The sequence below is a fragment of the Bipolaris oryzae genome (genome assembly GCF_000523455.1).
Source record: "Bipolaris oryzae ATCC 44560 unplaced genomic scaffold scaffold_39, whole genome shotgun sequence".
NCBI lineage: Eukaryota > Fungi > Ascomycota > Dothideomycetes > Pleosporales > Pleosporaceae > Bipolaris > Bipolaris oryzae.
Genome location: NW_006911315.1, coordinates 1 through 22,114, shown reverse-complemented (window position 1 = coordinate 22,114; position 22,114 = coordinate 1). Strand labels below are relative to the sequence as shown.

At 50.7% G+C, this 22,114-nt stretch overlaps 9 protein-coding genes across 9 annotated transcripts; 7 read left to right on the top strand and 2 right to left on the bottom strand.

Annotated features, from left to right (window-relative positions):
- Positions 1 to 1,175: 1,175 nt before the first annotated feature.
- COCMIDRAFT_35343 (uncharacterized protein) lies at positions 1,176 to 3,131 on the top strand (the record flags this gene model as incomplete). The annotated part of the gene is made up of 4 exons (XM_007688219.1): positions 1,176 to 1,395; positions 1,456 to 1,836; positions 1,891 to 2,876; positions 3,102 to 3,131. The coding sequence occupies 4 exons, from the start codon at positions 1,176 to 1,178 to the stop codon at positions 3,129 to 3,131; spliced, it is 1,617 nt and encodes a 538-aa protein (XP_007686409.1).
- A 728-nt stretch (positions 3,132 to 3,859) lies between these two features.
- On the top strand, positions 3,860 to 4,795 carry COCMIDRAFT_91055 (uncharacterized protein; the record flags this gene model as incomplete). The annotated part of the gene is made up of 1 exon (XM_007688234.1): positions 3,860 to 4,795. One exon carries the CDS (start codon positions 3,860 to 3,862, stop codon positions 4,793 to 4,795), a length of 936 nt encoding a protein of 311 aa, XP_007686424.1.
- A 233-nt stretch (positions 4,796 to 5,028) lies between these two features.
- COCMIDRAFT_24958 (uncharacterized protein) lies at positions 5,029 to 6,969 on the bottom strand (the record flags this gene model as incomplete). Its single annotated transcript, XM_007688202.1, has 5 exons — positions 5,029 to 5,287; positions 5,351 to 5,450; positions 5,512 to 6,393; positions 6,452 to 6,613; positions 6,714 to 6,969. 5 exons carry the CDS (start codon positions 6,967 to 6,969, stop codon positions 5,029 to 5,031), a joined length of 1,659 nt encoding a protein of 552 aa, XP_007686392.1.
- Positions 6,970 to 7,857: 888 nt separating this feature from the next.
- Positions 7,858 to 9,501, bottom strand: COCMIDRAFT_3896 (uncharacterized protein; the record flags this gene model as incomplete). The annotated part of the gene is made up of 3 exons (XM_007688187.1): positions 7,858 to 9,249; positions 9,303 to 9,434; positions 9,481 to 9,501. 3 exons carry the CDS (start codon positions 9,499 to 9,501, stop codon positions 7,858 to 7,860), a joined length of 1,545 nt encoding a protein of 514 aa, XP_007686377.1.
- Positions 9,502 to 11,275: 1,774 nt separating this feature from the next.
- On the top strand, positions 11,276 to 11,764 carry COCMIDRAFT_91187 (uncharacterized protein; the record flags this gene model as incomplete). Its single annotated transcript, XM_007688233.1, has 1 exon — positions 11,276 to 11,764. The coding sequence occupies one exon, from the start codon at positions 11,276 to 11,278 to the stop codon at positions 11,762 to 11,764; it is 489 nt and encodes a 162-aa protein (XP_007686423.1).
- A 568-nt stretch (positions 11,765 to 12,332) lies between these two features.
- On the top strand, positions 12,333 to 12,851 carry COCMIDRAFT_91086 (uncharacterized protein; the record flags this gene model as incomplete). The annotated part of the gene is made up of 3 exons (XM_007688232.1): positions 12,333 to 12,395; positions 12,456 to 12,744; positions 12,799 to 12,851. 3 exons carry the CDS (start codon positions 12,333 to 12,335, stop codon positions 12,849 to 12,851), a joined length of 405 nt encoding a protein of 134 aa, XP_007686422.1.
- Positions 12,852 to 13,464: 613 nt separating this feature from the next.
- Positions 13,465 to 15,133, top strand: COCMIDRAFT_3894 (uncharacterized protein; the record flags this gene model as incomplete). The annotated part of the gene is made up of 3 exons (XM_007688186.1): positions 13,465 to 14,346; positions 14,395 to 14,646; positions 14,702 to 15,133. 3 exons carry the CDS (start codon positions 13,465 to 13,467, stop codon positions 15,131 to 15,133), a joined length of 1,566 nt encoding a protein of 521 aa, XP_007686376.1.
- A 925-nt stretch (positions 15,134 to 16,058) lies between these two features.
- Positions 16,059 to 17,446, top strand: COCMIDRAFT_35336 (uncharacterized protein; the record flags this gene model as incomplete). The annotated part of the gene is made up of 3 exons (XM_007688218.1): positions 16,059 to 16,322; positions 16,401 to 16,589; positions 17,027 to 17,446. 3 exons carry the CDS (start codon positions 16,059 to 16,061, stop codon positions 17,444 to 17,446), a joined length of 873 nt encoding a protein of 290 aa, XP_007686408.1.
- A 403-nt stretch (positions 17,447 to 17,849) lies between these two features.
- Positions 17,850 to 21,379, top strand: COCMIDRAFT_91045 (uncharacterized protein; the record flags this gene model as incomplete). Its single annotated transcript, XM_007688231.1, has 3 exons — positions 17,850 to 19,325; positions 19,378 to 20,493; positions 20,546 to 21,379. The coding sequence occupies 3 exons, from the start codon at positions 17,850 to 17,852 to the stop codon at positions 21,377 to 21,379; spliced, it is 3,426 nt and encodes a 1,141-aa protein (XP_007686421.1).
- Positions 21,380 to 22,114: the final 735 nt, after the last annotated feature.

Genomic DNA, 22,114 nt, shown 5'->3' with positions numbered 1-22,114 from the left:
ACGTATTTTCAAAGTTGCTCTATGTAGTTCGATTGAAAAATACCACCATTGACCGTTTGTTGTTGTTGTTGTCTACCTACGGTCCATTCATCATCTTTGCATGTTTGACTTTAAGATTGTCGGGCCACGCGATCAAAATGCTCAGGTGACTACTAGAAACGACAGAAATGGAAACTGGGAAGCAACAGCGAAATGAGATATGATGATGATGATAACACCCTCGTCTGATGTTCGATAGCAAGAAACCTAAGGGTGGGCTTTTTCTGTTTGTTTGCTCGTCTAACTGCGCCTTCCGTGTACCTTGTGGGCCTCAGGTACATTCGGTATATTCGCCAATCGCCTTTCGACATGGACATCAATATATTGGGTCAGCAAAAAAAATGAGGGGGGGAGGCAACGGACCGAGACTGGGACGTCTTTTTTCGCACTGTGTGAAGTCTCCGCATTCTCCTTTTTGTGGAGGAGATATGCAGGAACCATGGTTACTAGCTCTTTTGGCGAAGCGGGGGGAATGGGCCAGGTACCGTTATGTACGTGCAATGGTGAGGTGTGATTGTGGTTTACCCTGCGGGGTTGCAGACCGTGGTTATTTTCTGGGGTTGAAGAGTGTGGCGAGGAATGAAGATATCGAGGGTGGTTTATACATACGCACTTGGGTGTGTGTGTGTGTGTGTGTGTGTGTGTGTGTGTGTGTGTGTGTGCTTTCAAGCGATGAAGCTTGAATTCCCTACCCGTGTCTTATCTTTGGTTAAGGCATGATTGAGGTGAAGCAAAATTGGCAAATAAGAGAAATATCATGGGGTAGTCAGTGTGCGGGGAATGGCTCAGTTGAACCATGGTTCTGAGCGCGGGCCGTCACGCATTTTTGTCCAAAGCAATGAAACGTATTGCACATACGACAAAAATTGAACGTAACTATGGTTATGAAGGCTCTCGGACCAGCCCGTTTTTGAGATTTATTACCCAATACCCTGATCAACACAATACATAAGAACTGCCATGTCCAGCATTCCTTATCTCTCGACCCTCAAGTAATCTCATGGTTTGACGACTGAGCCCCAGCATCTTCTCACAAGTTAAATCCCATTCAAAAACTTAATCACTCACGCATAGTCGGTCTATTGACTTTATCTCACGTACTGTGTGAGCAAGTCTTGACTGAGATAACACACATCATGGCTACATACCTCAGGAGGAGCAGCGACGCTTCCACTAGCCGCAAGAAACAACCAAACGACGACATCGAAATGGTTCCTACACGGAGTGCCGAAACAGGGTCCAGCGGCGCTTTCAAGCTCGACGAGGCGAATTCCGTGGAAAAGACGGGCTACATGTTCTCCACGAAGAAGAAGTGGCAGATCCTGACTGTTGTGGCTTTATGCCAGACCAGTATGAGTATGTAAACCCACTCACTTGCGCAACATCGAGGCTGCGCAGAACTAACGTTTTGATTAGATTACAACGCCGCCGTCTATTCAAACGCCATCGGACGTCTCAATGAGCATTACAATCTTGGAACCAATCACTTCACCAACGCCAGAGCGGGAATGGCTTGGTTCCTGATCCTGTATGGCTTCGGGTGCGAGCTCTGGGCTCCTTGGTCCGAAGAGTTTGGCCGGTGGCCCATCATGCAAGTGTCGCTGTTCACTGTCAACATGTGGCAGATACTTGCCGGTGCCAGCACCTCCTGGCATCAAGTCCTGATTGCACGTCTCTTCGGCGGCCTTTGCTCTGCAGGCGGCTCTGTGACACTTGGAATGGTTGCAGATATGTTTGAACCTGAAGACCAGCAGATGCCCATTCTCTGGGTCAGTCTGTGGAGTTGCTTGGGCTCTGGTATGTTCGATTCGTAAGCTTGAGATTCAAGTACATTTGCTAACACATTTATAGTCATTGGTGGTATTTGTGGTGGTCCTATTGAGCAGTTCCTGAGCTGGCGCTGGAACTTCTGGATCCAGCTCATACTCGGTGTCACTGTCCAGGTCATCCACGCATTCTACGTTCCGGAGACCAGAGCGACGGTTATGCTTAACAAGGAAGCGAAGAGGCGACGCAAAATCAATCCCGATGACAATGCTGTTGGACCCACTGAAGACGCAAAACTTGACTGGAAGAAGGTAGGAAGCATCATGGGCCGTCCATACAAGATGCTTGTTTGCGAGCCGATCGTTGGGTTTTTGTCGTTGCTGAGCGGGTTCAGCGATGCACTCATCTTCAGCTTCCTCGAGTCGTACGGTTATGTGTTTGGTAAGACCGGGTGGGGATTTACGCCCAGCCAGCTTGGACTGGCGCTATTTGCTCTCTTTATTGGCTATTGGCTAGCTGGAGTGATATATTTCCCTATTATCAGACGCCACAACCAGCTACGTGCAAGAGGCACGGTACTAAGCCCTGAGAGTCGACTCTCAGCTCTCCGCTGGGTGGTGTTGCTACTGCCAATCGGCTTGTTTGGATCAGCTTTCGTCGTTACGGGACCGCCTCTTCCATGGATTGCGCCGCTCATCTTCGCAGTACTTATCGGTTGTGCCAACCTTGCAATCTACTTTGCCACAATCGACTACATGGTGGCAGCCTACGGAGGAGAGTATTCTGCTTCGGCCACCGGTGGTAATGGTTTTGCCAGAGACGTTCTCGCTGGTATCTGCTCGTTCTATACCGGGCCAATGTACAAGAAGCTTGGTGTCAAAAACTCTACATGGGTGCTTTTTGGGATTTCTGCGGGCGTCTGTATACCAGTGTTTTGGATCTACAAATGGGGACCTCAAATCAGAGCTCGCAGCAAGTATGCGGAACAGATCCAGGAGGAGCGGGAGAAGAACGCGGCAGCTAAGGAGGCAATGCAGGCTAGGCGAGAGGCTCTACTGCAGATGAACAGTGTAGGAATATAGGCAGAAGAGGGGAGTGGAGATAGGGTACATAATCTAGAGGCAACCAATGCATTTCTATTTTGCGCACAGACCACATTGCCAAAGGGCGCAGTTCGCTCGTAACCCAGACGTGCGATCACTAGACGCCTGATGAGTCAAACTATCAAGAGCAGTGATATCTATAATTGCATGCCCTTTCCATCTTCTTGATTCTTTCTCTCATTACACACCTAGCCCATAATAAATCGAATCAACAGCATGTAGTGGTTTCAAAGTTCGCGGATCACTTACAACATAGCTAGTATTTATACCCTGTCCAACCGCATCCACCCTGGACCCTGAACGAACCAAGGTTCACACATTATCAGTACAATGTGACTTGCTACCTGATGTGCAGTGTCTCTGCATGGCAGCAACCAAACTGTGTGACTCTCTACTTGGTCCTCGGACAGCAAAAAAAATTTACCGTATGCAAAAAGTATCGGTACTATATTGAAGAGCCGCGTCACTCGTCAAACGCGCATAGAACAATCGAGCTCCACCATCGTCGCCGCTTCCTAAAACCGCAAGGTGCCGAGCCGCTGCCGGGGGGAACCACTCCGGAAAAATTGCTCAACAACAAATTTTCTAGACTGCATTTTGCAGTTTCAAACATACTCACTCTCAGAGGTATATGAGATATTCTTCAGATATGCTGGATATGCTGCTGACATTTTGTGAGCCGTGCGGCCTCCTGTATTCACCCCGGGCAACAGGCAGCCCCATCACGTGACTGGCCACTCACCGCACGGCTATTGTTGCATACGACGAACAATAGACTGGGTCGAATCATTCACCTTGAAAATTATCCTACCAGTTTAAGTTCAGAAAACCGGCACGCGTCTCGTATCTGACACCACCAACTCGAGAAACTTGCCTTACACTTTCCATCTTGACCATACCCGCCAATATCTCCAAGGAGAGAAAACGCAATCGAACATAACGAAATCAAAATGCCTTCAACAATACCCCAACCTCTCTTCCCTGATCTCCCCCCCGAACTCCGCAACGAAATCTACACGTACCTCTCTTCCCCTGTCCCGGATTCTCAACCTCTAAATTCGCACCTCCCCCTCCCCCTCAAAACCTTCACATGCAAACACACGACAATCCACCTCTGCCCCACCCACCACGGCTCCACCAGCCTACTCTCCCTCTCCTCCCCCGAAGCCCACGAATACAGCTCGTGGCTCCTCAACAACGGGATATCGCTCCACATAACCATCCACTTCAAAGGCCGCATCAACACGTTTACGCTCCCCCACTGGTCCAAAAAGATATCCACCCACCTGCACAAACTGGCGCGGCACCACCCTTGGTTGGCCAAAGTAGCGCGGTACGAGATCGATGTGGTGTGGGATCCGCTCGACGGCGCACTCCAGAGTCGGCATCAGAAACGGCGAGCGGCGCATGTGCCGCTAGATATGGCGGATGCGCTTACGCAGCTCATGCAGAGAGACGTGAAAGCCAAGCAGGGGTGTGTGGTGTTGAGGGTGCATTTTGAGAAGAGGTTTGCGGTGCTAAATGCGCTTGCCGAGAGGAAATTTGGGGTTGGGGTCTTTCTGCGGGATGGGGAGAGGTTGGCGGGGTTCAAGAGGGTGCTGAGGGAGGTGCGGATAGTGCCGTCTAATATTGTGGCGGAGAGGGAGTTGGGAGATGTGCCTGCGCCTGGGTTGCGGGTTGTGCCGTTATCGGGACCGGAGGAGGAGGCGTTGATGGTTGTGGAGGAAGGGGTGGTGAAATTGTCGGAGCGGACGCGGGGACAGATGGTTGTGAGGAGGAGGAGGAGGACGACGACGACGAGCGGTGTGGCGGATGGAGTGTGGGAGTATGGGAGAGGAGAGATGGAATTTCCCGTTTGTCAGATACTGGAAGAATGTATGGAGTGATGATTAGACTTGAGATTCAATATTTCGAACAACGATGCTATCGCAGTATTGATAGTGCTTTATTGTAAATACGCTATTTTCTTTTCGTTCAATGAATAACGCATTAAGCCAGATTGTCCCGTACGCTATTTCTTCAACATCCCAACACCAATCCTACTACCCTCATCCTATCCCATCCCTCTTCATCTCCCTCTTCATCCCCATTCTACCCCAACATTCTCCATACCACCACCTTACGCCCAAGCCCCTACCAAACTCATCAAAAACGCCCCCACAAACACCAACAAACAAGCATACACCCTGCGCTTGCCCCTCAGCACCTTCCAACTCTCATCGCTCAGGAAATCCTCCGACATGAGTTCAACCAGCGACGCATAAACCAGAAAACCCGCAGAAATAGCATTCATGATGCCAACCACAAGAAGTCCGATTTCCGAGTCAGGTGAGTAGAGTGTATGTGTGGCGATACCGATGGCCATTCCACCGGGTGTACTGTGATATGTTCAGTATATCGAAGGAGGGAGGAAGGGGAAGGGGACTAGGGGAGAAACGTACGTGCAACCATATGCGAGAGCCATGAGCCAGGGTTGGATGGATTTGGGGTTCCATTTGATATCTGCGATGCGGACGCCTAGGGCGAGGCCTTCAAACGTTTCTGCGGAGGGGGAGGCGCAGTGTTAGCAATGTAACCATGGTTAGACGACGTACAGACTTACGGTGAAAGACAATGGCGATGAGTAGGACGGTAAAATCGTTGCCTACAGAAACAGCGAGGGACATGCCGATGAAGATGCTGTGGAACAGAATACCCATTTCCAGGAGAAAGACTTGCATGACGGCTTTGCGGTGGATCTGCTCGGGTGAGAGAATGTGTTCGTGGGCGCCACTTTCATGGTCAGGTTGAGGAGTATATTCGATACTTTCCACCTTTTTGAGTGCAACTGGGGCTTCGCCAATTTCTGATCCACCGGCGGATTCAATAGCGTCGAGTCTCTGGCCATCTTCGCGGTAGCGGGACAACGTTCTACTGATGCTCCCGACTCTGCCCTTCAACGCACCAAGATCACGGACGCGCATGCTTGATTCCGAGTGGGTTCGCTCCAGCCCCATCTGCGGCGGAGCAGGCTGCTCTTCCGCCTCCGCGTCAGGCATCTCCGCATCAGGCACCTTTTTGGGACGCGAGACGGCTGCTACGCCCTCATTACCACCGCAGACATGGCGAGCAGGGGAAAAAGTCATTTCAATCACAGTGACGAAGAAAACGCTAGCTAGCATAATGGCACCCGGCATGGCCTGGTAGTCTGTAGTCCAGAAACTCGACAGACAAGGATCGCCCAGCGAACCAAAAGCCGTGGGGAGCAAGTGCACAAAGGCGGTTGCGACGAGGACACCGGTACCAAAGTGCTTGGCGCCAAAGAGAAAAGACGGGGGGATGCGCAGACGAGGAAACTTGAGTACGAGCATGGGAAAGGCACAGCCTGTTCCCGACACGAAGAGAATAATGAAGAGACCGCCAACATGAAGCGGGAGATCGTATTCCGGGTGCGCCTTGCCATCTTCACAAGTGCTTCGTCTAGGAAGCCGTTGGAAGGGGGCATCTGGACAAAAAAAAGTTAGCAGACAAATTGTGGCGTGAGAATTTCCAACTTTACTTACCCTGAGACACAACGAACTTGGGCGCACTCAAGTTGCCGCTAGCATAAGAAATAAAGATTGAAGTACAAAGTACGGAGACCAGCCATTTGGCCCAACCGACGACAATGTCGGTGAGGCTAGCTTGGCACTTGGTCAAATGCGTGGTTGTTCGGGTGCAAGGTCCTATAGCCGTGGAAAAAAAAAGTAACTCGTGTTAACGCGGTGTAGCCATTTTCTTGTTTCAAACGTTTGAGAAAAGAAGACGAAGAAGAAGAAAACATACCATTTGAGGACCCTTTGACACCCCCGCCCATGGCGACGGCTTTGTCCTTGTCTATTTCTTGGCCATTGAAATGATCGACTTGGCAGGCTCGCAAGTTGCGTGTCGTGCACAGCTGATCTGCTTCTCCCAGCTCCCGTGCGTTGGCGATGCCGTTGAGATCAGCACAGGTTGTGAGATCAGCAGCAAAGCGTGGTGGGTTCTGGTTCCATCCGGGGTGCCAGAGGATATCGTCGTCTGTTCTGGACGGGCAGTTCATGTCTGCAGCGAATTCGAGAAGGGGTAGTAGCAGCTGCACCTTAATTTCAGGATCGACAAGCAGGAAAGAAGTATTAGGCGTAGTTGACGTGTCGGTTTGGTCTGAGTTGAGGGATCAAAGGCAAGCAAATTTCCAGGATGACGAGGTGTTGTGTGTATAACTACAATACGACGGTGATGGGGAATCGTTCGGACTATATGACATGGGGAGGACCAGTCGATTGACGGCTAGCGGCTCTTCCGCACCGTCATCGTCCAACCACGCGACAGTTGGCCTGGTCGCCAAGGCACCCGACCCCGGAGTTTGACTATCAGCGCCACATGCAGACAGCCACACAGGTGCTCCTCTTTAATATGATGATGACGATGATGATACTGGTCAGGCTCCAGATGTGCCTGGCTGCTTTGATGGAAAACGTTTGTTGCGTCCGGACATGTGACATTTGTTTCGCTGCAACATAGAGCAGCCGCCAGTTTGTTAATCGGCTCAAACGGCTTCTGATGGATACATGACGATGCGCGGCCGGTGGGCCATTGTTCAAAAAAACATCAGGTCCGAGGTTTCCCGACAGCCGTGAGGACATGTACCAAGGCGAGAACGATCAGGCTAGACCAACGTCAGATGCGGTGCTCTCACATGCTGATCCCATCGAATGCCGTTTTAGAAAGGCCAGGCCATCGGCTGAGTCATTGCAGCATCACCAGTATGGCCTGCAACAACGCCAGCTGGCTTCATTTCCATACAGCTGTCAATCCGACACTCGATTAATTTCTCCAAAAAGACCCAACTAATCTCGGCGTTGAAGTTCTCGCATCTCCTGCTCACCGCATGTTGAAGCGCATTTACATAATCTCCCCTTGGCTATGGGCATCCGTACCCAACCACAACTCACTGCGCCCTCTCCGTCTCCAACACTTCAAGCGCACCTCCCACTAAGTGCAAGCTTCCAGTCACCAGAACCATGACTTCAGCATCAGCCCCTGCATGCGCTGCATACTCGCGCGCTACGCTTCTTGCTGTTGCTACGGCCTCTTGGATGGTACGCAGTACATGCACTTTTGCTGTGCTATCAATCTCCGACCATGTCGCTGCGAGCGCCTTCTGCACAGCCAGTGTATCCACGTCTTGCTGGTTAGTGTTGATGGCGACAAGGTCCGGCTTGTAGCCCTCGCTGAATGTCTGGTTGGTGGTGAAAATGACATGAGTAAAGGGCGACGTCGAGCCGGTAGTCATCCCGCTCTGCAGAGTTGCATACAAAGCCTTTGCTAGCGCACTTGCATCTCGAGTTTGTTGGTTGAAGATGAGCACCCGAGGTACCTTTGGGTCGGATGTGGCTGTCCAAGCTGCAGCTCTTATTTGCTCTGCAAACCATTGGCCAGTCACCTCAATGCTCTCCATGGTATGTCCTCCATCGATGTGCCATGCCACATTGGCTTCACGTCGTACCTCGCACCTACCTGCCCAGTGCGCCTGCTCTAGACCGCGAACAAACTCAGCGGGAAGCTCAATGTGAGGAACGGCCGTGGGATCTGGAATGGACGAGTGGCCGAGCGCGCGCAAATGAGCGGCCGCGGCTGCAATGGCTACTGATGCGTTGATCTTTTGAAATGCTGCGCCCAGCCCTAATTTAATTTCGTCCTTTGCCAGCGCCGGGTGCACGTCAACGACATAGAGTTTCTCGCCCTTTTCCGCAGCTCGTTCGTGAAGCACAGTCATGGCCTCGTCCTTTTGGCGCGCCGTAATTGCGACGCTGCCCGGTTTGAAAATACCAGCTTTGTGCCATGCGATTTCTGGCAATGTGGAGCCTAGCATTGCCGTATGGTCGATACCCAGGCTGGTGACGGCTGTCACAGTGGGTTTGGCTAAGATGTTGGTGCTATCAAACTCGCCACCGATGCCGCACTCGATGACGGCTGAATCCACCCCCTCCTTCAGATATGCGTGCAGCGCCATGAGCGTCAGGTAGCGGAAATAGACTGGCTTTGTTGGCACATCGGCGGGCGCACTTTCTGTCTGCGCCGCAGCCTCGAGCTTGTCCCATACCTCAAAAAAGTACTTTGCAAACTTTTCCTCGGATAATGGCTCATTATTGATCTGTATGCGCTCGCGAACGAAGCGTAGGTGCGGGGAGGTGTACAGTCCAATCTTGGAGGGTGGCCGCGCCTGGGCTCCGGTGGGAGTGGCATACTGTGATAGGATTGATGAGATGAAGGCACTCGTCGAGCCTTTACCTTTTGTTCCCGCTATGTGTACAGGCCTCAGGCAGTCAAATTCGGAGGGCTGGAAATCCGGTCAATTGCAATGCTCGCGTGGGCGTCGTGGGAGCCGCACACCTCATATCCAACCTTGCGACACCACTCAATCATCTCAGGGATTGCCTGCTTGTTCATACCCCGGCCAGATTTGCGTATCGCATCGACGATGGAGAAGTTTGACTGCAGCGTGTTCAACGCCGCGACGGCGGCCTATGCCCGTCAGCTCCACTCTGAGTGTGTCTCATGGCGGGCATACCGCATAGTCACGCTTCTCCATGGTGGCGGTGCTGTGGTAGAACAGGCGTCTCGAGGCTCTCAACATGGGGGCATCCTGCTGCTTGCGTAGCGGACATGCGGCTGCACTTTTGTTCGCAGAATGGGTCCGTCAACAGCCGATGTCGCCCTCGATAGTGCCGGGCTTGGCGCATTCCCCCAGCCGTTCTTTGAACCGCCGAGTCCTCCTCTCTGCGCAACGTATACACTGCACATTGCAAACATGACCTTCGCGTGAGCGGAACCTGGCCTCCCCTCGCAGCCGAACCGCAAATCCGTCTGATCGCCAGCCCTGGTTTGATCCAGCCCGTCCCAGTCCGGCCTAGCCAAAACGTGTTGCGTTTTGTCGCTTCGGAGCACGCAACCCAGCGTGGAGCAGCTGTGATAATGCTCTGCACACCACCCGCTCCCAGACAAGAAGGCTGGTTTTGCGCTTGAGGCACATTCCCACTCACTTTGCTCGGCCAAGCAATGCAGCGGCGCCTTGCTAGAGCAGATCGACACCTTTCAGTTCGAGGCTCCGAATACAGCCTCAAAATATGACTTCAATCTGGTCCCCAGCTCTCGACCTCGAACATCACCGTTTTCATGCGTCTTATAAACAGTAACTAAACGTATTGTATCTTGCAACATTGTGTCTCTGCCACGTACATAATGGCATATAATCGACAAGGAAACATGTTCCTGGACCTGATGAGAGCGCTACCAACAAGGCACCTTCTTTTCTCAAACCGATTGTCCAGATCAGCAGAATGACAAATGGCTTTATTCTTACTACCAAGAGATCTTCTAGGACCGAATGGCATTGATTGTCACCAAAGCAATTTCGACAAAAGGCTTGGTTTTTGCCCAGCAAATGATGTTGTATACGCGCACTGTTTACAACTGTCAAACTTGAACAGCATGCAGATAAGAGTGCATTACCTAGACAAGCCACAGAAAATCTAAATAAGGTATACAACATTACTCGTATTAGAGCGTCAACCCGCTCAATTGCGCCGGTGACAGTCCATCACAGCCGCCCGGTAACCTTGTTCCTGACGATCATATTAACGAATCCATGTCATGCCTGTCAAACCAGGTCCCAATTCCCATCCGGCGCGGATAGCCTGCCTGCACATTGACAACGCAAGCTACGTACGTATCCGTCTCTGCGCAGCCGAGACACAATGCGGATGCAACATGAGTTAGGAGCCAAGCTTGCGAGTACTGCGACCTTTTTGGTCGCATCCATCCTTAGCCCCGCCGGATCGACGTTTCACGGATCAATACCTATCCTGGTCGACCCCATCATGGCGGAACGCCGCCCGGGTCACTGCAGCACATATTATCCTCGTCAATCGCCAGTTTCTGGTCGTTTTGCTATTTTGTGCTTTTTTCGCCTCCCACACATTTACGCGATTTTCGAATGGCCTGTTGAGCAACCGTGGCGGATACTTCGCCATGGAGCTATTCACCGCATTCATACATTCCTTTGCCAATGTTGACTGGTGGCGACCAAGGGATCATATTCGGTCTTTGTGCTAGATGCACTAGACCCCTGTTCGCTCAAAGACACGCATACACATCAGCATCAGCAGTTCTTTGTGTGCGGCATTGTGCAAGGACCCTGTCGTGACCAGGTCAGCTTACAAAGGAACAAAACACGGTTTCAACAACTCCAGCCTGGAATTTTAGAAGCGACATTCATTCAAACACGCAAACCTCTGCAGGGAGCACATCTTCCAGAGTAATTCTTAATCGCCACTGCCATTACTATTGTCCGACAAAACCCCGTCATGTATACCATCGCCATCACTCTAACCGCCCTCTTATCGATACTCCACACAACCTCGGCGTCTTCAATATCGCGTTTCACTCGTCGTGGCCTCCCAGGAGCATATTACACATGCACAGATCCCAATTTCTCGGGAGCATGTAGCTGGACTCAACCTAATACCGATTGTCACATCCAGGGAAGTCCTGAAGGCATCGAATCGCTTGGGCCGGACGAAGGGACCCTTTGTACTCTATGGCCAGGCTTTGACTGCAGTGGAAATCCCATCACGTCCTTGCGATTCCCCGGCATCGCAACGGGGCTACCGAAGTTTGGAAGTTTCAACTGTTCGGTGATGGGCAACAATCAACGGAACCAGGCGGAAGCTCTAGCCATGGTTGGGGGAGTCGCTTTGGACAATGGAGAAATTAGGGAATTTGGACTAAAGACTGTAGACGGGAAGGGCAGAGAACAGGGCATGATTGGATTGAAAAAGGGTGTTTATTATTGACGTGGCAGTGATACTGTTGCTATGATTTTTATATGGGATGGCTTTCTGGAGGATGCACGGGCGCATCTTTACGACATTTAACTTTCTTGTGTTTCTTTGTTGAGTGTACAGTAGACATTCGAGTGGTTCTAATGCTACTGGATAGCAGTACTATATGTAGTTTTCTCATGGGCCAAAGACCCACAAAATGATACCCGTAGCAAACATCCAAGATATGGTTGGCACACAAATTCATGGGGTGCATGACCGTGTTGCCGAGGTTGTCAGAGTAAAACATGTGTGTTCCGCAATATGTTTTGACATGCGTAATAGTTCAATCAACATTTGTCGGGCGGTAGAATATATTAAATAGTAATTACAAGTAATTAGATGGAGAAATGGGAGCTAGATCGGCAGGGTCCAACACCTAGCACCCCAGCCAGCTTTGTTAGGGCCAGATGGCTGCTTGGCATGCTTCCCCACATGGGCCACCGCCATCCGTCGCGCCGCCATTGCAACGTCGCCTTTCTCCCTACACTCTTTGCTTGCTCGAAAAGAAGAAACCTACACATCCCTCCAACCCGTCAAAATGAAGGTCACCGTACTTCTTGCATTGGCCACGGCCGCCGTTGCTGACATCATCAACAACGAGGTAAGCAGAGCCGGTTATGACATGCGTATCTCGGGCATAGCATACTGACAATGTCGATAGTACCTTAAGACCGAAGTCCTTACTGAGGCCAAGTGCTCTCGCCCGAGCAAGGCTGGCGACAAGATTCACGTCCATTACCGCGGTACCCTTACAGACGGCACCGAGTTCGATGCTTCATACGGTCGTGGCGCGCCCTTGAGCTTCACCGTCGGCTCAGGTCAGGTCATCAAGGGCTGGGACCAGGGTCTGCTGGACATGTGCCCTGGCGAGAAGAGGAAACTCACCATCCAACCTAAGTGGGCATACGGCGAGCGGGGTGCTGGCCCTATTCCCCCTAACAGCGTTCTGAGTAAGTCGTGTTGAGTCGCCACATTGCAGAGACTCTTTAACTAACTTTTGACAGTCTTTGAATCAGAGCTCGTTTCCATTGACGGCGTCGAAAAGGAGGAGCTCTAAATATTATATATGATCTTTGAATATACACTCCAGTTTCCGGTTGGATAACTGAGTTATGAGCAAACAACAATGAAATACGATATCATGAAATCAATGGTCAAGAGGACCTCAAAATCAAACCCTTCCAAAAACAATCAAAAACAAACGTGGATATCTGCTATACTAAAACCCGACGTCACAGGTCGTTCGCCAACAGGTCTTGTCGTATACACGCCAACATGATGTCTGTATCCAACATGACACTCAACTAGCTCTTTTTGGTCTTTCATTCCACCTTATGATGCCCATTTCTCATTCCTTGGTTTTATTCGTTATAATCATAGACTATGCACAATGCGTGCCTACACGTCAAGTGTTATTGGTTTTGTCTTAGGCTCCAATTCGCTTGTTTGCTTTCACCACCACAAGCCCACTGTACACTAACACTATAGCTTTCGCCAAAGGAAATTGCTTTACACTATATCGCTCACAATGTCTTGGTCGTCTCTACGCAACGAAATTCACAATCCGAGTGCAAACTTTACTCAACTGACAAGCACTATACGTCCACATCACAAACCTATCTCGTTCACCCTTTCCAAACAATCATCTTTTTTCTCCTATCTCAAAAACTATGTCACCAACCAAGAAGCCCGACGCCTCTGTTCCAAAGCCGAAGCCTGTCATCAAGAAGGTCAAGGTTGTCAACAAAGGTTCAGAGATTAAGCAGATGGCAGCCACCGTCGAAGCAGCTAGGAAATCTGCAGCATCCTCCTCCAAGCAGTCTTCCATTCCTAATCCGGTCCCGCAAAACCTTTCAGGGTCAACTCAGTATGCACCCACTTCTGGTCGGATACTCATCGGAAAGAATGCAGCCTCGAGAATAAGAAACCCCAATGGTAGGGTTGCAAAGACCACAGCTCCAATCTCGCAGCCTAAAATCTGGAAGATCGCAACCGGGAAGAAGGATGAAGGGTGCAATGCTTCTTCAAAACCCAAGGATGCGGTTGGCAAGACTGCAGCTCCAGTATCGCAGTCCAAGGTCAAGAAGATTGCAGTTGAGAAGAAGGGTGGAGTAAACGATGCTTCTTCACTGCGCAAGTCTACATTGTCTGACCTAACTACAGTTACTACAAAAAATGCTCCAATCTCACAGCCCAAGACCAAGAAGCTCACAAACAATAAAAAAGATGGAGTAGACAATGCTTCTTCAAAGCCCAAGTCTGTGTTGCCTGGACCCGCTACGGAAGCTGCGATAACAAAGCGATCGATCCCTCTGCCAAACCTTACGCTCCGGCGTATGACCAACAAGGCACTCGAATCCCTTAAGGAGCGTCGATGGATAGCGCAAACGGCGCTGGATGGTCTCTTCCCACTGATGAAGACCAAAGATGCGATTGAGATCGCTGTTGCTGCGTTGGAACAGCAAATCGACGATTGCAACTCGGATATCCAGCAGCTGAAGAGACTTCCTCACAGCTCGCATGCAGGTGATATCAAGCCCACGGACTTCAAGGTAATAATATCTCTCCTTATTTAGAGCTAAATGTTCTAATCTGTACAGGATATTCTCGCCTTGGCTTCACTGGTGTCATGTAACAGGACTACAGATGAGAATAACAAACTTGACGACATCACTACGAAGGCCCCTAAACCAGATATAAAGCGGAAACAAGTCGCGGAAGAAGTCGACCAAACTCGACCGAGGGACGAGGCTTTGAATGTCGTCGAAGGTAATCACAAACCAAGGATTAAACCCCCAACAACTACCAAAGATGCCAGAAGGAACAGGTTGAGTCCAACCCTAGACGAGAAGGTAATGTTCTCTATTCATATCTACGTATGCACTGTTGCTGACTGACCAACGTAAGCTATTCGGTCCTGATCTAGACCTATCGGCACCGACAAGCTGTTGCACGAGCCCATCCCATATTACCGACGCACGCCCTACACAGCCCAATTCCAAAGCAGTATCCGTGCCGAGGACCCACAAGCCCTCTAACGCACCCACCGCCTGCTCAACAGAAAACGTCAAGGCTACAGAGCCAACCAAGAACGACAAATTACACACAGTTGACACGGACAACCATGCACAAACACAGACAGAGATTTCAGAGAGTACCTCATCCTCTCCGAAAAACGATGTTGGTGGTGGTATTAAGCCCGGGTCACGTGCTAGCAGTGAAGGCAAATCCCTGAGCAAGGAAAAGGGGGTCGAGGACAAGCGAAGCGAGAAGCGCAAGCACGAATACATTGAGGCTGAGGATGCGCCAAACAAGAAGGTCCATCTTTCAGGGCAGTGATTCTGCCTTGCTCAAGGCTTGGGGTGTAGTCGTCATGGAAGAATGCTGCGCCCAAGGGGACACACAAGGACTACTTAGGTTTGCCACTCGGACCGGGATATTCCGTATATGGAGGCTGTGCGATGTGCTCAGTCGGCGAATGTAGAAGCATTACGGACGTGTATCTGACCAGCGAATGGAAGAGAAACTGTTGGTGTGACTGGCTAAGGCTAGGTGGAGCTAACAATGTATTGAAGATTCTGTAGTGCATACGTAAATAGCTTGAACAGACACAATAACGTCAGCCATTCTTATTCAAACCCGCTTTCATTGTGTCATGACATTATCTTTTAGTCAACAATTCAACTCGACCATATGCGGCTCCGTAATGTTGGATTAGGTGGAATTAAGGAAGTGCACAGAGGCGCTGAGAATTACGTGACTGGCTACTACCTCGAGACCTAACTAGAAGGTAGATCTATTGTTATTGTAGAATCTGGCACGGGACTACACCTCTCTATATCTTCAAATGCCCAGTATATGCATCGTTGGCACACCACAACTTCCGCAGACCCAATCACCGCAGAGCTTGAAGAATCGTGAAGATGCAATATGGACTGTGCGTTTGAAAACTACACGTAGATTAGTTCTCTAGTTTGAGGAACTAAGCGTATTGATTGGTCTGGACTTTTCAAGGCTGCTAAAGAGAAGTATAGTAAAATCGACTTTTGTTTTTGCCACTGTCGGAACTGGCCCGCGCGCAAACTACGTAGCTACTACGCAGCTCTTAAGGTTAACGCAAATAACGATGTAATGTAGCTAAAGTAAGACATGATATATGTTAACTTAGATAGTATCATCCAGACTATTACAATTGCTCCGTAGTGCTCACAACCTTGGGCGCCTCCTTGTTAGCGCGGTCAGACGCCTGCCTAGCAATGCCCGCATGCGGGAATCATGGCGATGGCTGACGCTCGCCATTTCCGGTGACTATTACCAGCCCGATTGCGACGTCAAGTTGGAGAGTCTTGGTAGTCGTCCATGTGAGGAGATCGGCCTCGATGAGCTGAACTATGACATCACACGGCATATAGTCACTGCCGGGACGTGCATCGGGTTTCAGAATTGGTTAGCCAAGATGGCCATGCAGTTGACCCCAACATGTTCGAGTATTGTTGACGGGCCTCTTTCCTCATTGCGCTCAACGACCGTTAAGAAATGACTTGGGAATTTCTGCAGAGCGGCGAATTGCCGGTATGGACCTGTCGGAAAGGCTGGGCCTCGGTAGAAGCCTCTCAGCCGCCCTGGGCGTACTAGAGAATATGCTGCGGCACAATGTAGTACCTCATTGTCATTCGTGTCGCCGGGCTGTGAAAGGGGCTCCGGTCATGCGGTGGCCAGAGTCAAGAGCCATTCATCGCCACGAGGTTGCCTGGCGTATACACATGTTGTAGTGACTTTCATGGTCAGCAACTCTGTCTGAAGCGGAACGCGAGACATGGAGTGCTCGGAATAAGGCCGATCAATTGAGTCTGCCAAGGCAAGGCAGACTGGTGACCACAACCAAGTTCTATCCGAGTAGTTTCAAGAAGAAAAAACGAGCCGTCTTGGACAGTGGAAAGCCTGCAAACAGAAGTGTTGCTCGAACTGTTCCAGATTGCAAACGTTATAGGGCTACTACAGCATGCATACATCCAATCACACATGGCTGAAATTAACCGAGCAAAAGCATGCAGAAAGAGAGAGATTACAGTATTCCAGGGCCAGCAGCCTGGTAATCTCCCAGGTGGCAAGACTCTGGGTAGCAGTAGCATTTCAGTATACGCCGCAGCAAGAGGCGAATGATACATGGTACGCATACACTACTCTCAGCTTTACCAGCCCTGCACTCAGCTGGCCTGTCTCGTGGCGTAGAGCATGCAGCCAATCGCGGATAATGTAGATCTGAGGCTAAGCACATGCGCCACGCAGCGCCACGCAGCTAAGCCTCAGGCCCCGACCAATCAATACGCTCAGTTCCTGAAACTAGGGAATCGATCTACATGTAGTCTGCAAACGCATGGTCCCTATTGCATCTTCACGATTCTCTCAGTTTCAACCCTCTCAAATGTCCCTACAATGTCTTCTGACATTCTACAAGCCATAGACGTATGCCGGAGTGGAAGCCGGGGCGTCCGTGCTTCAAGGTGCGGAGAGCTTTTGCACTGCCCCCTTACCAAGAACGCCGGGCAGCTTGTCTTTGCTCATCTCGCCTTCAACGGTTCTAGTCGCCAAAGCAATCATTCTAGCCATCTTGGCGAATGCTCGCCAGCTCAGTGTCCACCACGACGATAGGACATGGCCAGGATTTCGCAACTGGTGCCACTGCCGTAGCATTGCTGGCCTCCACCCATAGTCATGGCGAAGATTACCCGAACCCTCATAGAGGCGGCACCACGCCAAGCTGGCCTCGTGCAGAGCTTGTATCATCAGGCAGGTCCATTACCGGACCAAGCGCCCAGCGGGCTTGGTTCTTGGGCAAACAACTACACAGCCCACTTCTTGGAAGCCAGTACTATATGGCGGCTCGAGACGCGCCCCTCGACGTGTCAGACCTGGTCATCATTTCACTCTCACGTGCACTCACCGCTATCTCCTACTACTACTATTACTATCTAGTATATACCCCTACTTCTAATCTTTGAGATCTAGCGGCAGCACTGTTACCTGACTTGTACCTCCCTTTTCGTCTTTCGCCATGGAGACGGGCAAGTTGGCCCCGCCAACACTCCACATCAACACACGGCAACGCGCGTTAAGCCAGGCCGACACAATCACCTCACAAACATCAGATCCCTTCCGAACACCCATATCACCAAGTAATGCGTCCACCAGTGGAGTATCCACCGTCGTGAGCGAGTATGATGCAGCAGTGCAGCAAGAGCTGCGGGCAGAAGCCGCGTCTGATACAGACAACCCCTTCGCCTTTCGACCGTCACAGCTGAGCAAGCTTCTCAACCCCAAGTCGCTTGCTGTATATCATGCTCTCGGCGGTCTGCAAGGAATCGCAGTCGGCTTGCAATCAGATATTCACACTGGACTCAGTGCCGACGAATCCACAGTGCCACGGCAGATTTCCTTTGATGAAGCAACGAATCCACAGGCAACCCACAAAGAGAAGACATCGGACCGATTACCGAGAGACGGACAGCCATTTGAGGATCGAATTCGTATCCACGGACGAAATGCCCTTCCACCAAAGAAAGCCACTCCGCTGTGGAAGTTGGTATGGAACGCATACAACGACACTGTCCTCATAGTCCTTACCATCGCAGCTGCAATTTCACTGGCGCTCGGTCTCTATGAAACATTTGGAGCAGAGCATCCCCCGGGCTCCCCGGCATCCGTCGACTGGGTAGAGGGCACTGCTGTTGTGGTAGCCATCGTCATCGTGGTTCTTGTTACGGCAGTAAATGACTGGCAAAAAGAACAAGCCTTTGCAAAGCTCAATGCAAAGAAGGAACAGCGCGATGTCAAGGTTACACGGTCGGGTAAAATCGTCATGATTAGCATTTATGATATCCTAGCGGGAGATATCATCCACTTGGAGCCGGGTGACATCATCCCTGTAGATGGTATCTTTGTCGATGGCTCAGACGTCAAGTGCGATGAATCCTCCGCTACAGGAGAGTCGGATGCTATGCGCAAAATACCTGGCGCGGTTGTCACCAAAGCCATGGAATCTGGCCAGTCAGTTAGGGATCTCGACCCATTCATCATCTCTGGCGCCAAGGTGCTCGAAGGCGTAGGTACCTTTATGGCTACTTCCGTCGGAGAGCACAGCAGCTTTGGCAGAATCATGATGTCGGTCCGTGTCGAGATTGAGACGACTCCTCTCCAGGAAAAGCTGGGCGGCCTCGCTATGGCCATTGCCAAACTCGGAACTACTGCTGCTGGTATTCTCTTCTTCGTTCTACTGTTCCGCTTCGTAGGTGGATTGGACGGCGATACCCGCACTGCTTCGGAGAAAGGCTCTGCTTTCATGGATATTCTTATTGTTGCGGTAACAATCATTGTTGTAGCCGTCCCCGAAGGACTTCCTCTTGCTGTCACCTTGGCCCTGGCGTTTGCCACGACCAAGATGTTGAAGGAGAACAACCTTGTAAGAATTCTACGAGCCTGTGAGACCATGGGTAATGCTACTGCTATCTGCTCGGACAAGACTGGTACCTTGGTAAGTATTTTGTATCCATGGACACCGAGTAAAATTCTAACATTTCAGGTAGACAACAAACAGGATGACTGTCGTCGCTGGTACCTTTGGCAACACTAGATTCGTGCATGCAGACACTGTCTCAGAGAAGGATGAACCCATTTCGGCGTGGGCATCAAAGGTTACGCCGGTTGCAAAGGACCTTATCACACAGTCTGTCGCTATCAACTCAACGGCCTTTGAAGGACAAGAGGATGGAAAGCCGTGCTTCGTTGGATCCAAGACAGAGACTGCCTTGCTTCAGTTCGCCAAGGACCACTTCGGTCTCGTTTCCCTGGCAGAGACTCGCGACAACCAACAAGTCATGCACATGTTCCCCTTCGATTCAGCAAAGAAGTGCATGGGTGCTGTCCTCAAGCTCCAAAATGGAACTTACCGCCTTGTTGTCAAGGGAGCATCTGAGATTCTTCTCGACTTCTCTTCTTCCTCCGCCGACTTTGCTACCCTCGAGACTCAACCCCTGACAGACGGCGAACGCCAGAACCTCACTGATACCATCAATGAGTATGCTAGCAGATCCCTCAGGACTATTGGTCTTGTGTACCGCGACTTCGAACAATGGCCCCCAGCCAGCGCCGAGATGACCGAAGGTGGCAGTGTTTCTTTCGCTTCCCTGCTGCGCGATCTCATCGTCTTTGGTGTTGTCGGTATTCAGGATCCCATTCGCCCTGGTGTCCCTGATGCTGTCCGCAAGGCACAAAAGGCAGGCGTTTCTGTTCGCATGGTTACCGGTGACAATATGCAGACGGCTAAAGCTATCGCAACGGAATGTCTCATCTATACTGAGGGCGGTTTGGTCATGGAAGGTCCCGACTTCCGTCGTCTTACCGAAGATCAACTGGATGAAATCTTGCCCCGACTCCAAGTGCTGGCTCGTTCTTCGCCCGAAGACAAGCGCATCCTAGTTCAACGTCTCAAGACCCTTGGTGAAATCGTCGCTGTTACTGGAGATGGTACAAATGACGCTCCTGCGCTCAAGGCTGCCAACATTGGTTTCTCGATGAACTCTGGTACAGAGGTTGCTAAGGAGGCATCCTCTATCATCCTTATGGATGACAACTTCACCTCTATCATCACAGCTCTTATGTGGGGTCGTGCTGTCAATGATGCGGTGCAGAAGTTCCTTCAGGTAAGGCATACTACACTCAATCCCCTCTAGCTCACAACACTAACGAAAACAGTTCCAAATCACTGTCAACATCACCGCTGTTGTACTTGCATTTGTCACAGCCATATACGATGACGAAATGAAGCCTGTGCTCAGGGCCGTCCAGCTCCTCTGGGTCAACCTGATCATGGATACCTTTGCAGCCCTTGCCCTCGCCACCGACCCCCCGACCGAAAAGATTCTCGACCGCCCACCCCAAGGCAGAGGTCCTCTCATCACAACCACCATGTGGAAGCAAATCATGGGTCAAAACATCTACAAGATCACTGTCATCTTCGTTCTCTACTTTGCCGGCGGTGACATCCTCGGCTACGACCTTTCCGACCCCAATAAGCAGCTCGAACTCGACACCGTCATCTTCAACTGCTTCGTCTGGATGCAAATCTTCAACATCTTCAACAACCGCCGTCTCGATAACAAGCTCAACGTCCTCGAGGGTATTCTCCGTAACTGGTTCTTCATCGGCATCGTCGTCATGATCATCGGCCTCCAAATCCTCATCATCTTCGTCGGTGGCCGCGCCTTCCAGATCAAGCCCGGTGGCATCGACGGAACGCAGTGGGCTATCAGCATTGTTGTCGGCTTCGTATGTATCCCCTGGGCCGTCCTCATCCGCTACTTCCCCGATGAGTGGTTCGCCGTCATTGCGCGGATCGTTGGTAGGCCTGTTGTCATTGTGTACCGCTGGTGCTGTACTGCCGCTAGCAAGGTTAAGAGCGTGTTCACTTTCCGTCGCAAGAAGGAGGTTAAGGAGGAGAGAGATGTCGAGGAGGCGGCTGCACCGGCTATTGTTGTAGTCGGTGATGATGCTAGTACTGCTGCTGCTGCTGAGGCGAAGAAGTACTAGAGCAATACTTCTACCCTCTCATGTCTTTCTGTTTATTTTTTTTAGTTTACAGTTTTTCTTTTCGGCTCAGATATCATGGACTCAGGTGACGATGTTAAGATTTTCCTATAGTGTAATAGAGGGGGACATTTGATCAAGCGTGGTAGTTCGGCGGTATAGATAATTGGAATGTGTGTGTGTGTATCTGGCATTTCACTGTACCTGGTGGGGGGCGTTTTTTTTCGTGTGATGGCCCTGAGCCGTGAACTAGCCGTGAACTTACTCGTATGGACTTGATGGGAGCGCTTATTTACTGTGAAGCTGTAAGTTGCTCTAGGACTTGGTATACATTATTGCGATTTTAGTCTACGCTCTCCTTTCTGCGCTACTGACGTAAAAAAAGGGGGTGGGGGATGCATAATGTTCCTTCCTACTACTACTACTACTACTACTACTACTACTACTACAAATTCAATCTAGTCACGGTTTATCCTCGAGCAGGAAGCATGCCCTTGCTCAAGTCATACACTCTGTAGCTCCAGCACACTGATGACGAATTTGAAATTCAATGATAGATAGAACGTTGTGATGATGCTTGGCATAGATTTCTGTCCTTGATCCCCCCCCTCTCCGTACACAGCGTAGTCTATACACCTTCATCAGTTTTTCTCCTACCTTTTCTTTTCCACAACGAAACTTGGGGGGGGGGGGAGAGACTTGGTTTCGTGCAGAGCAGTGGGGGTTCGATCTAGCCAG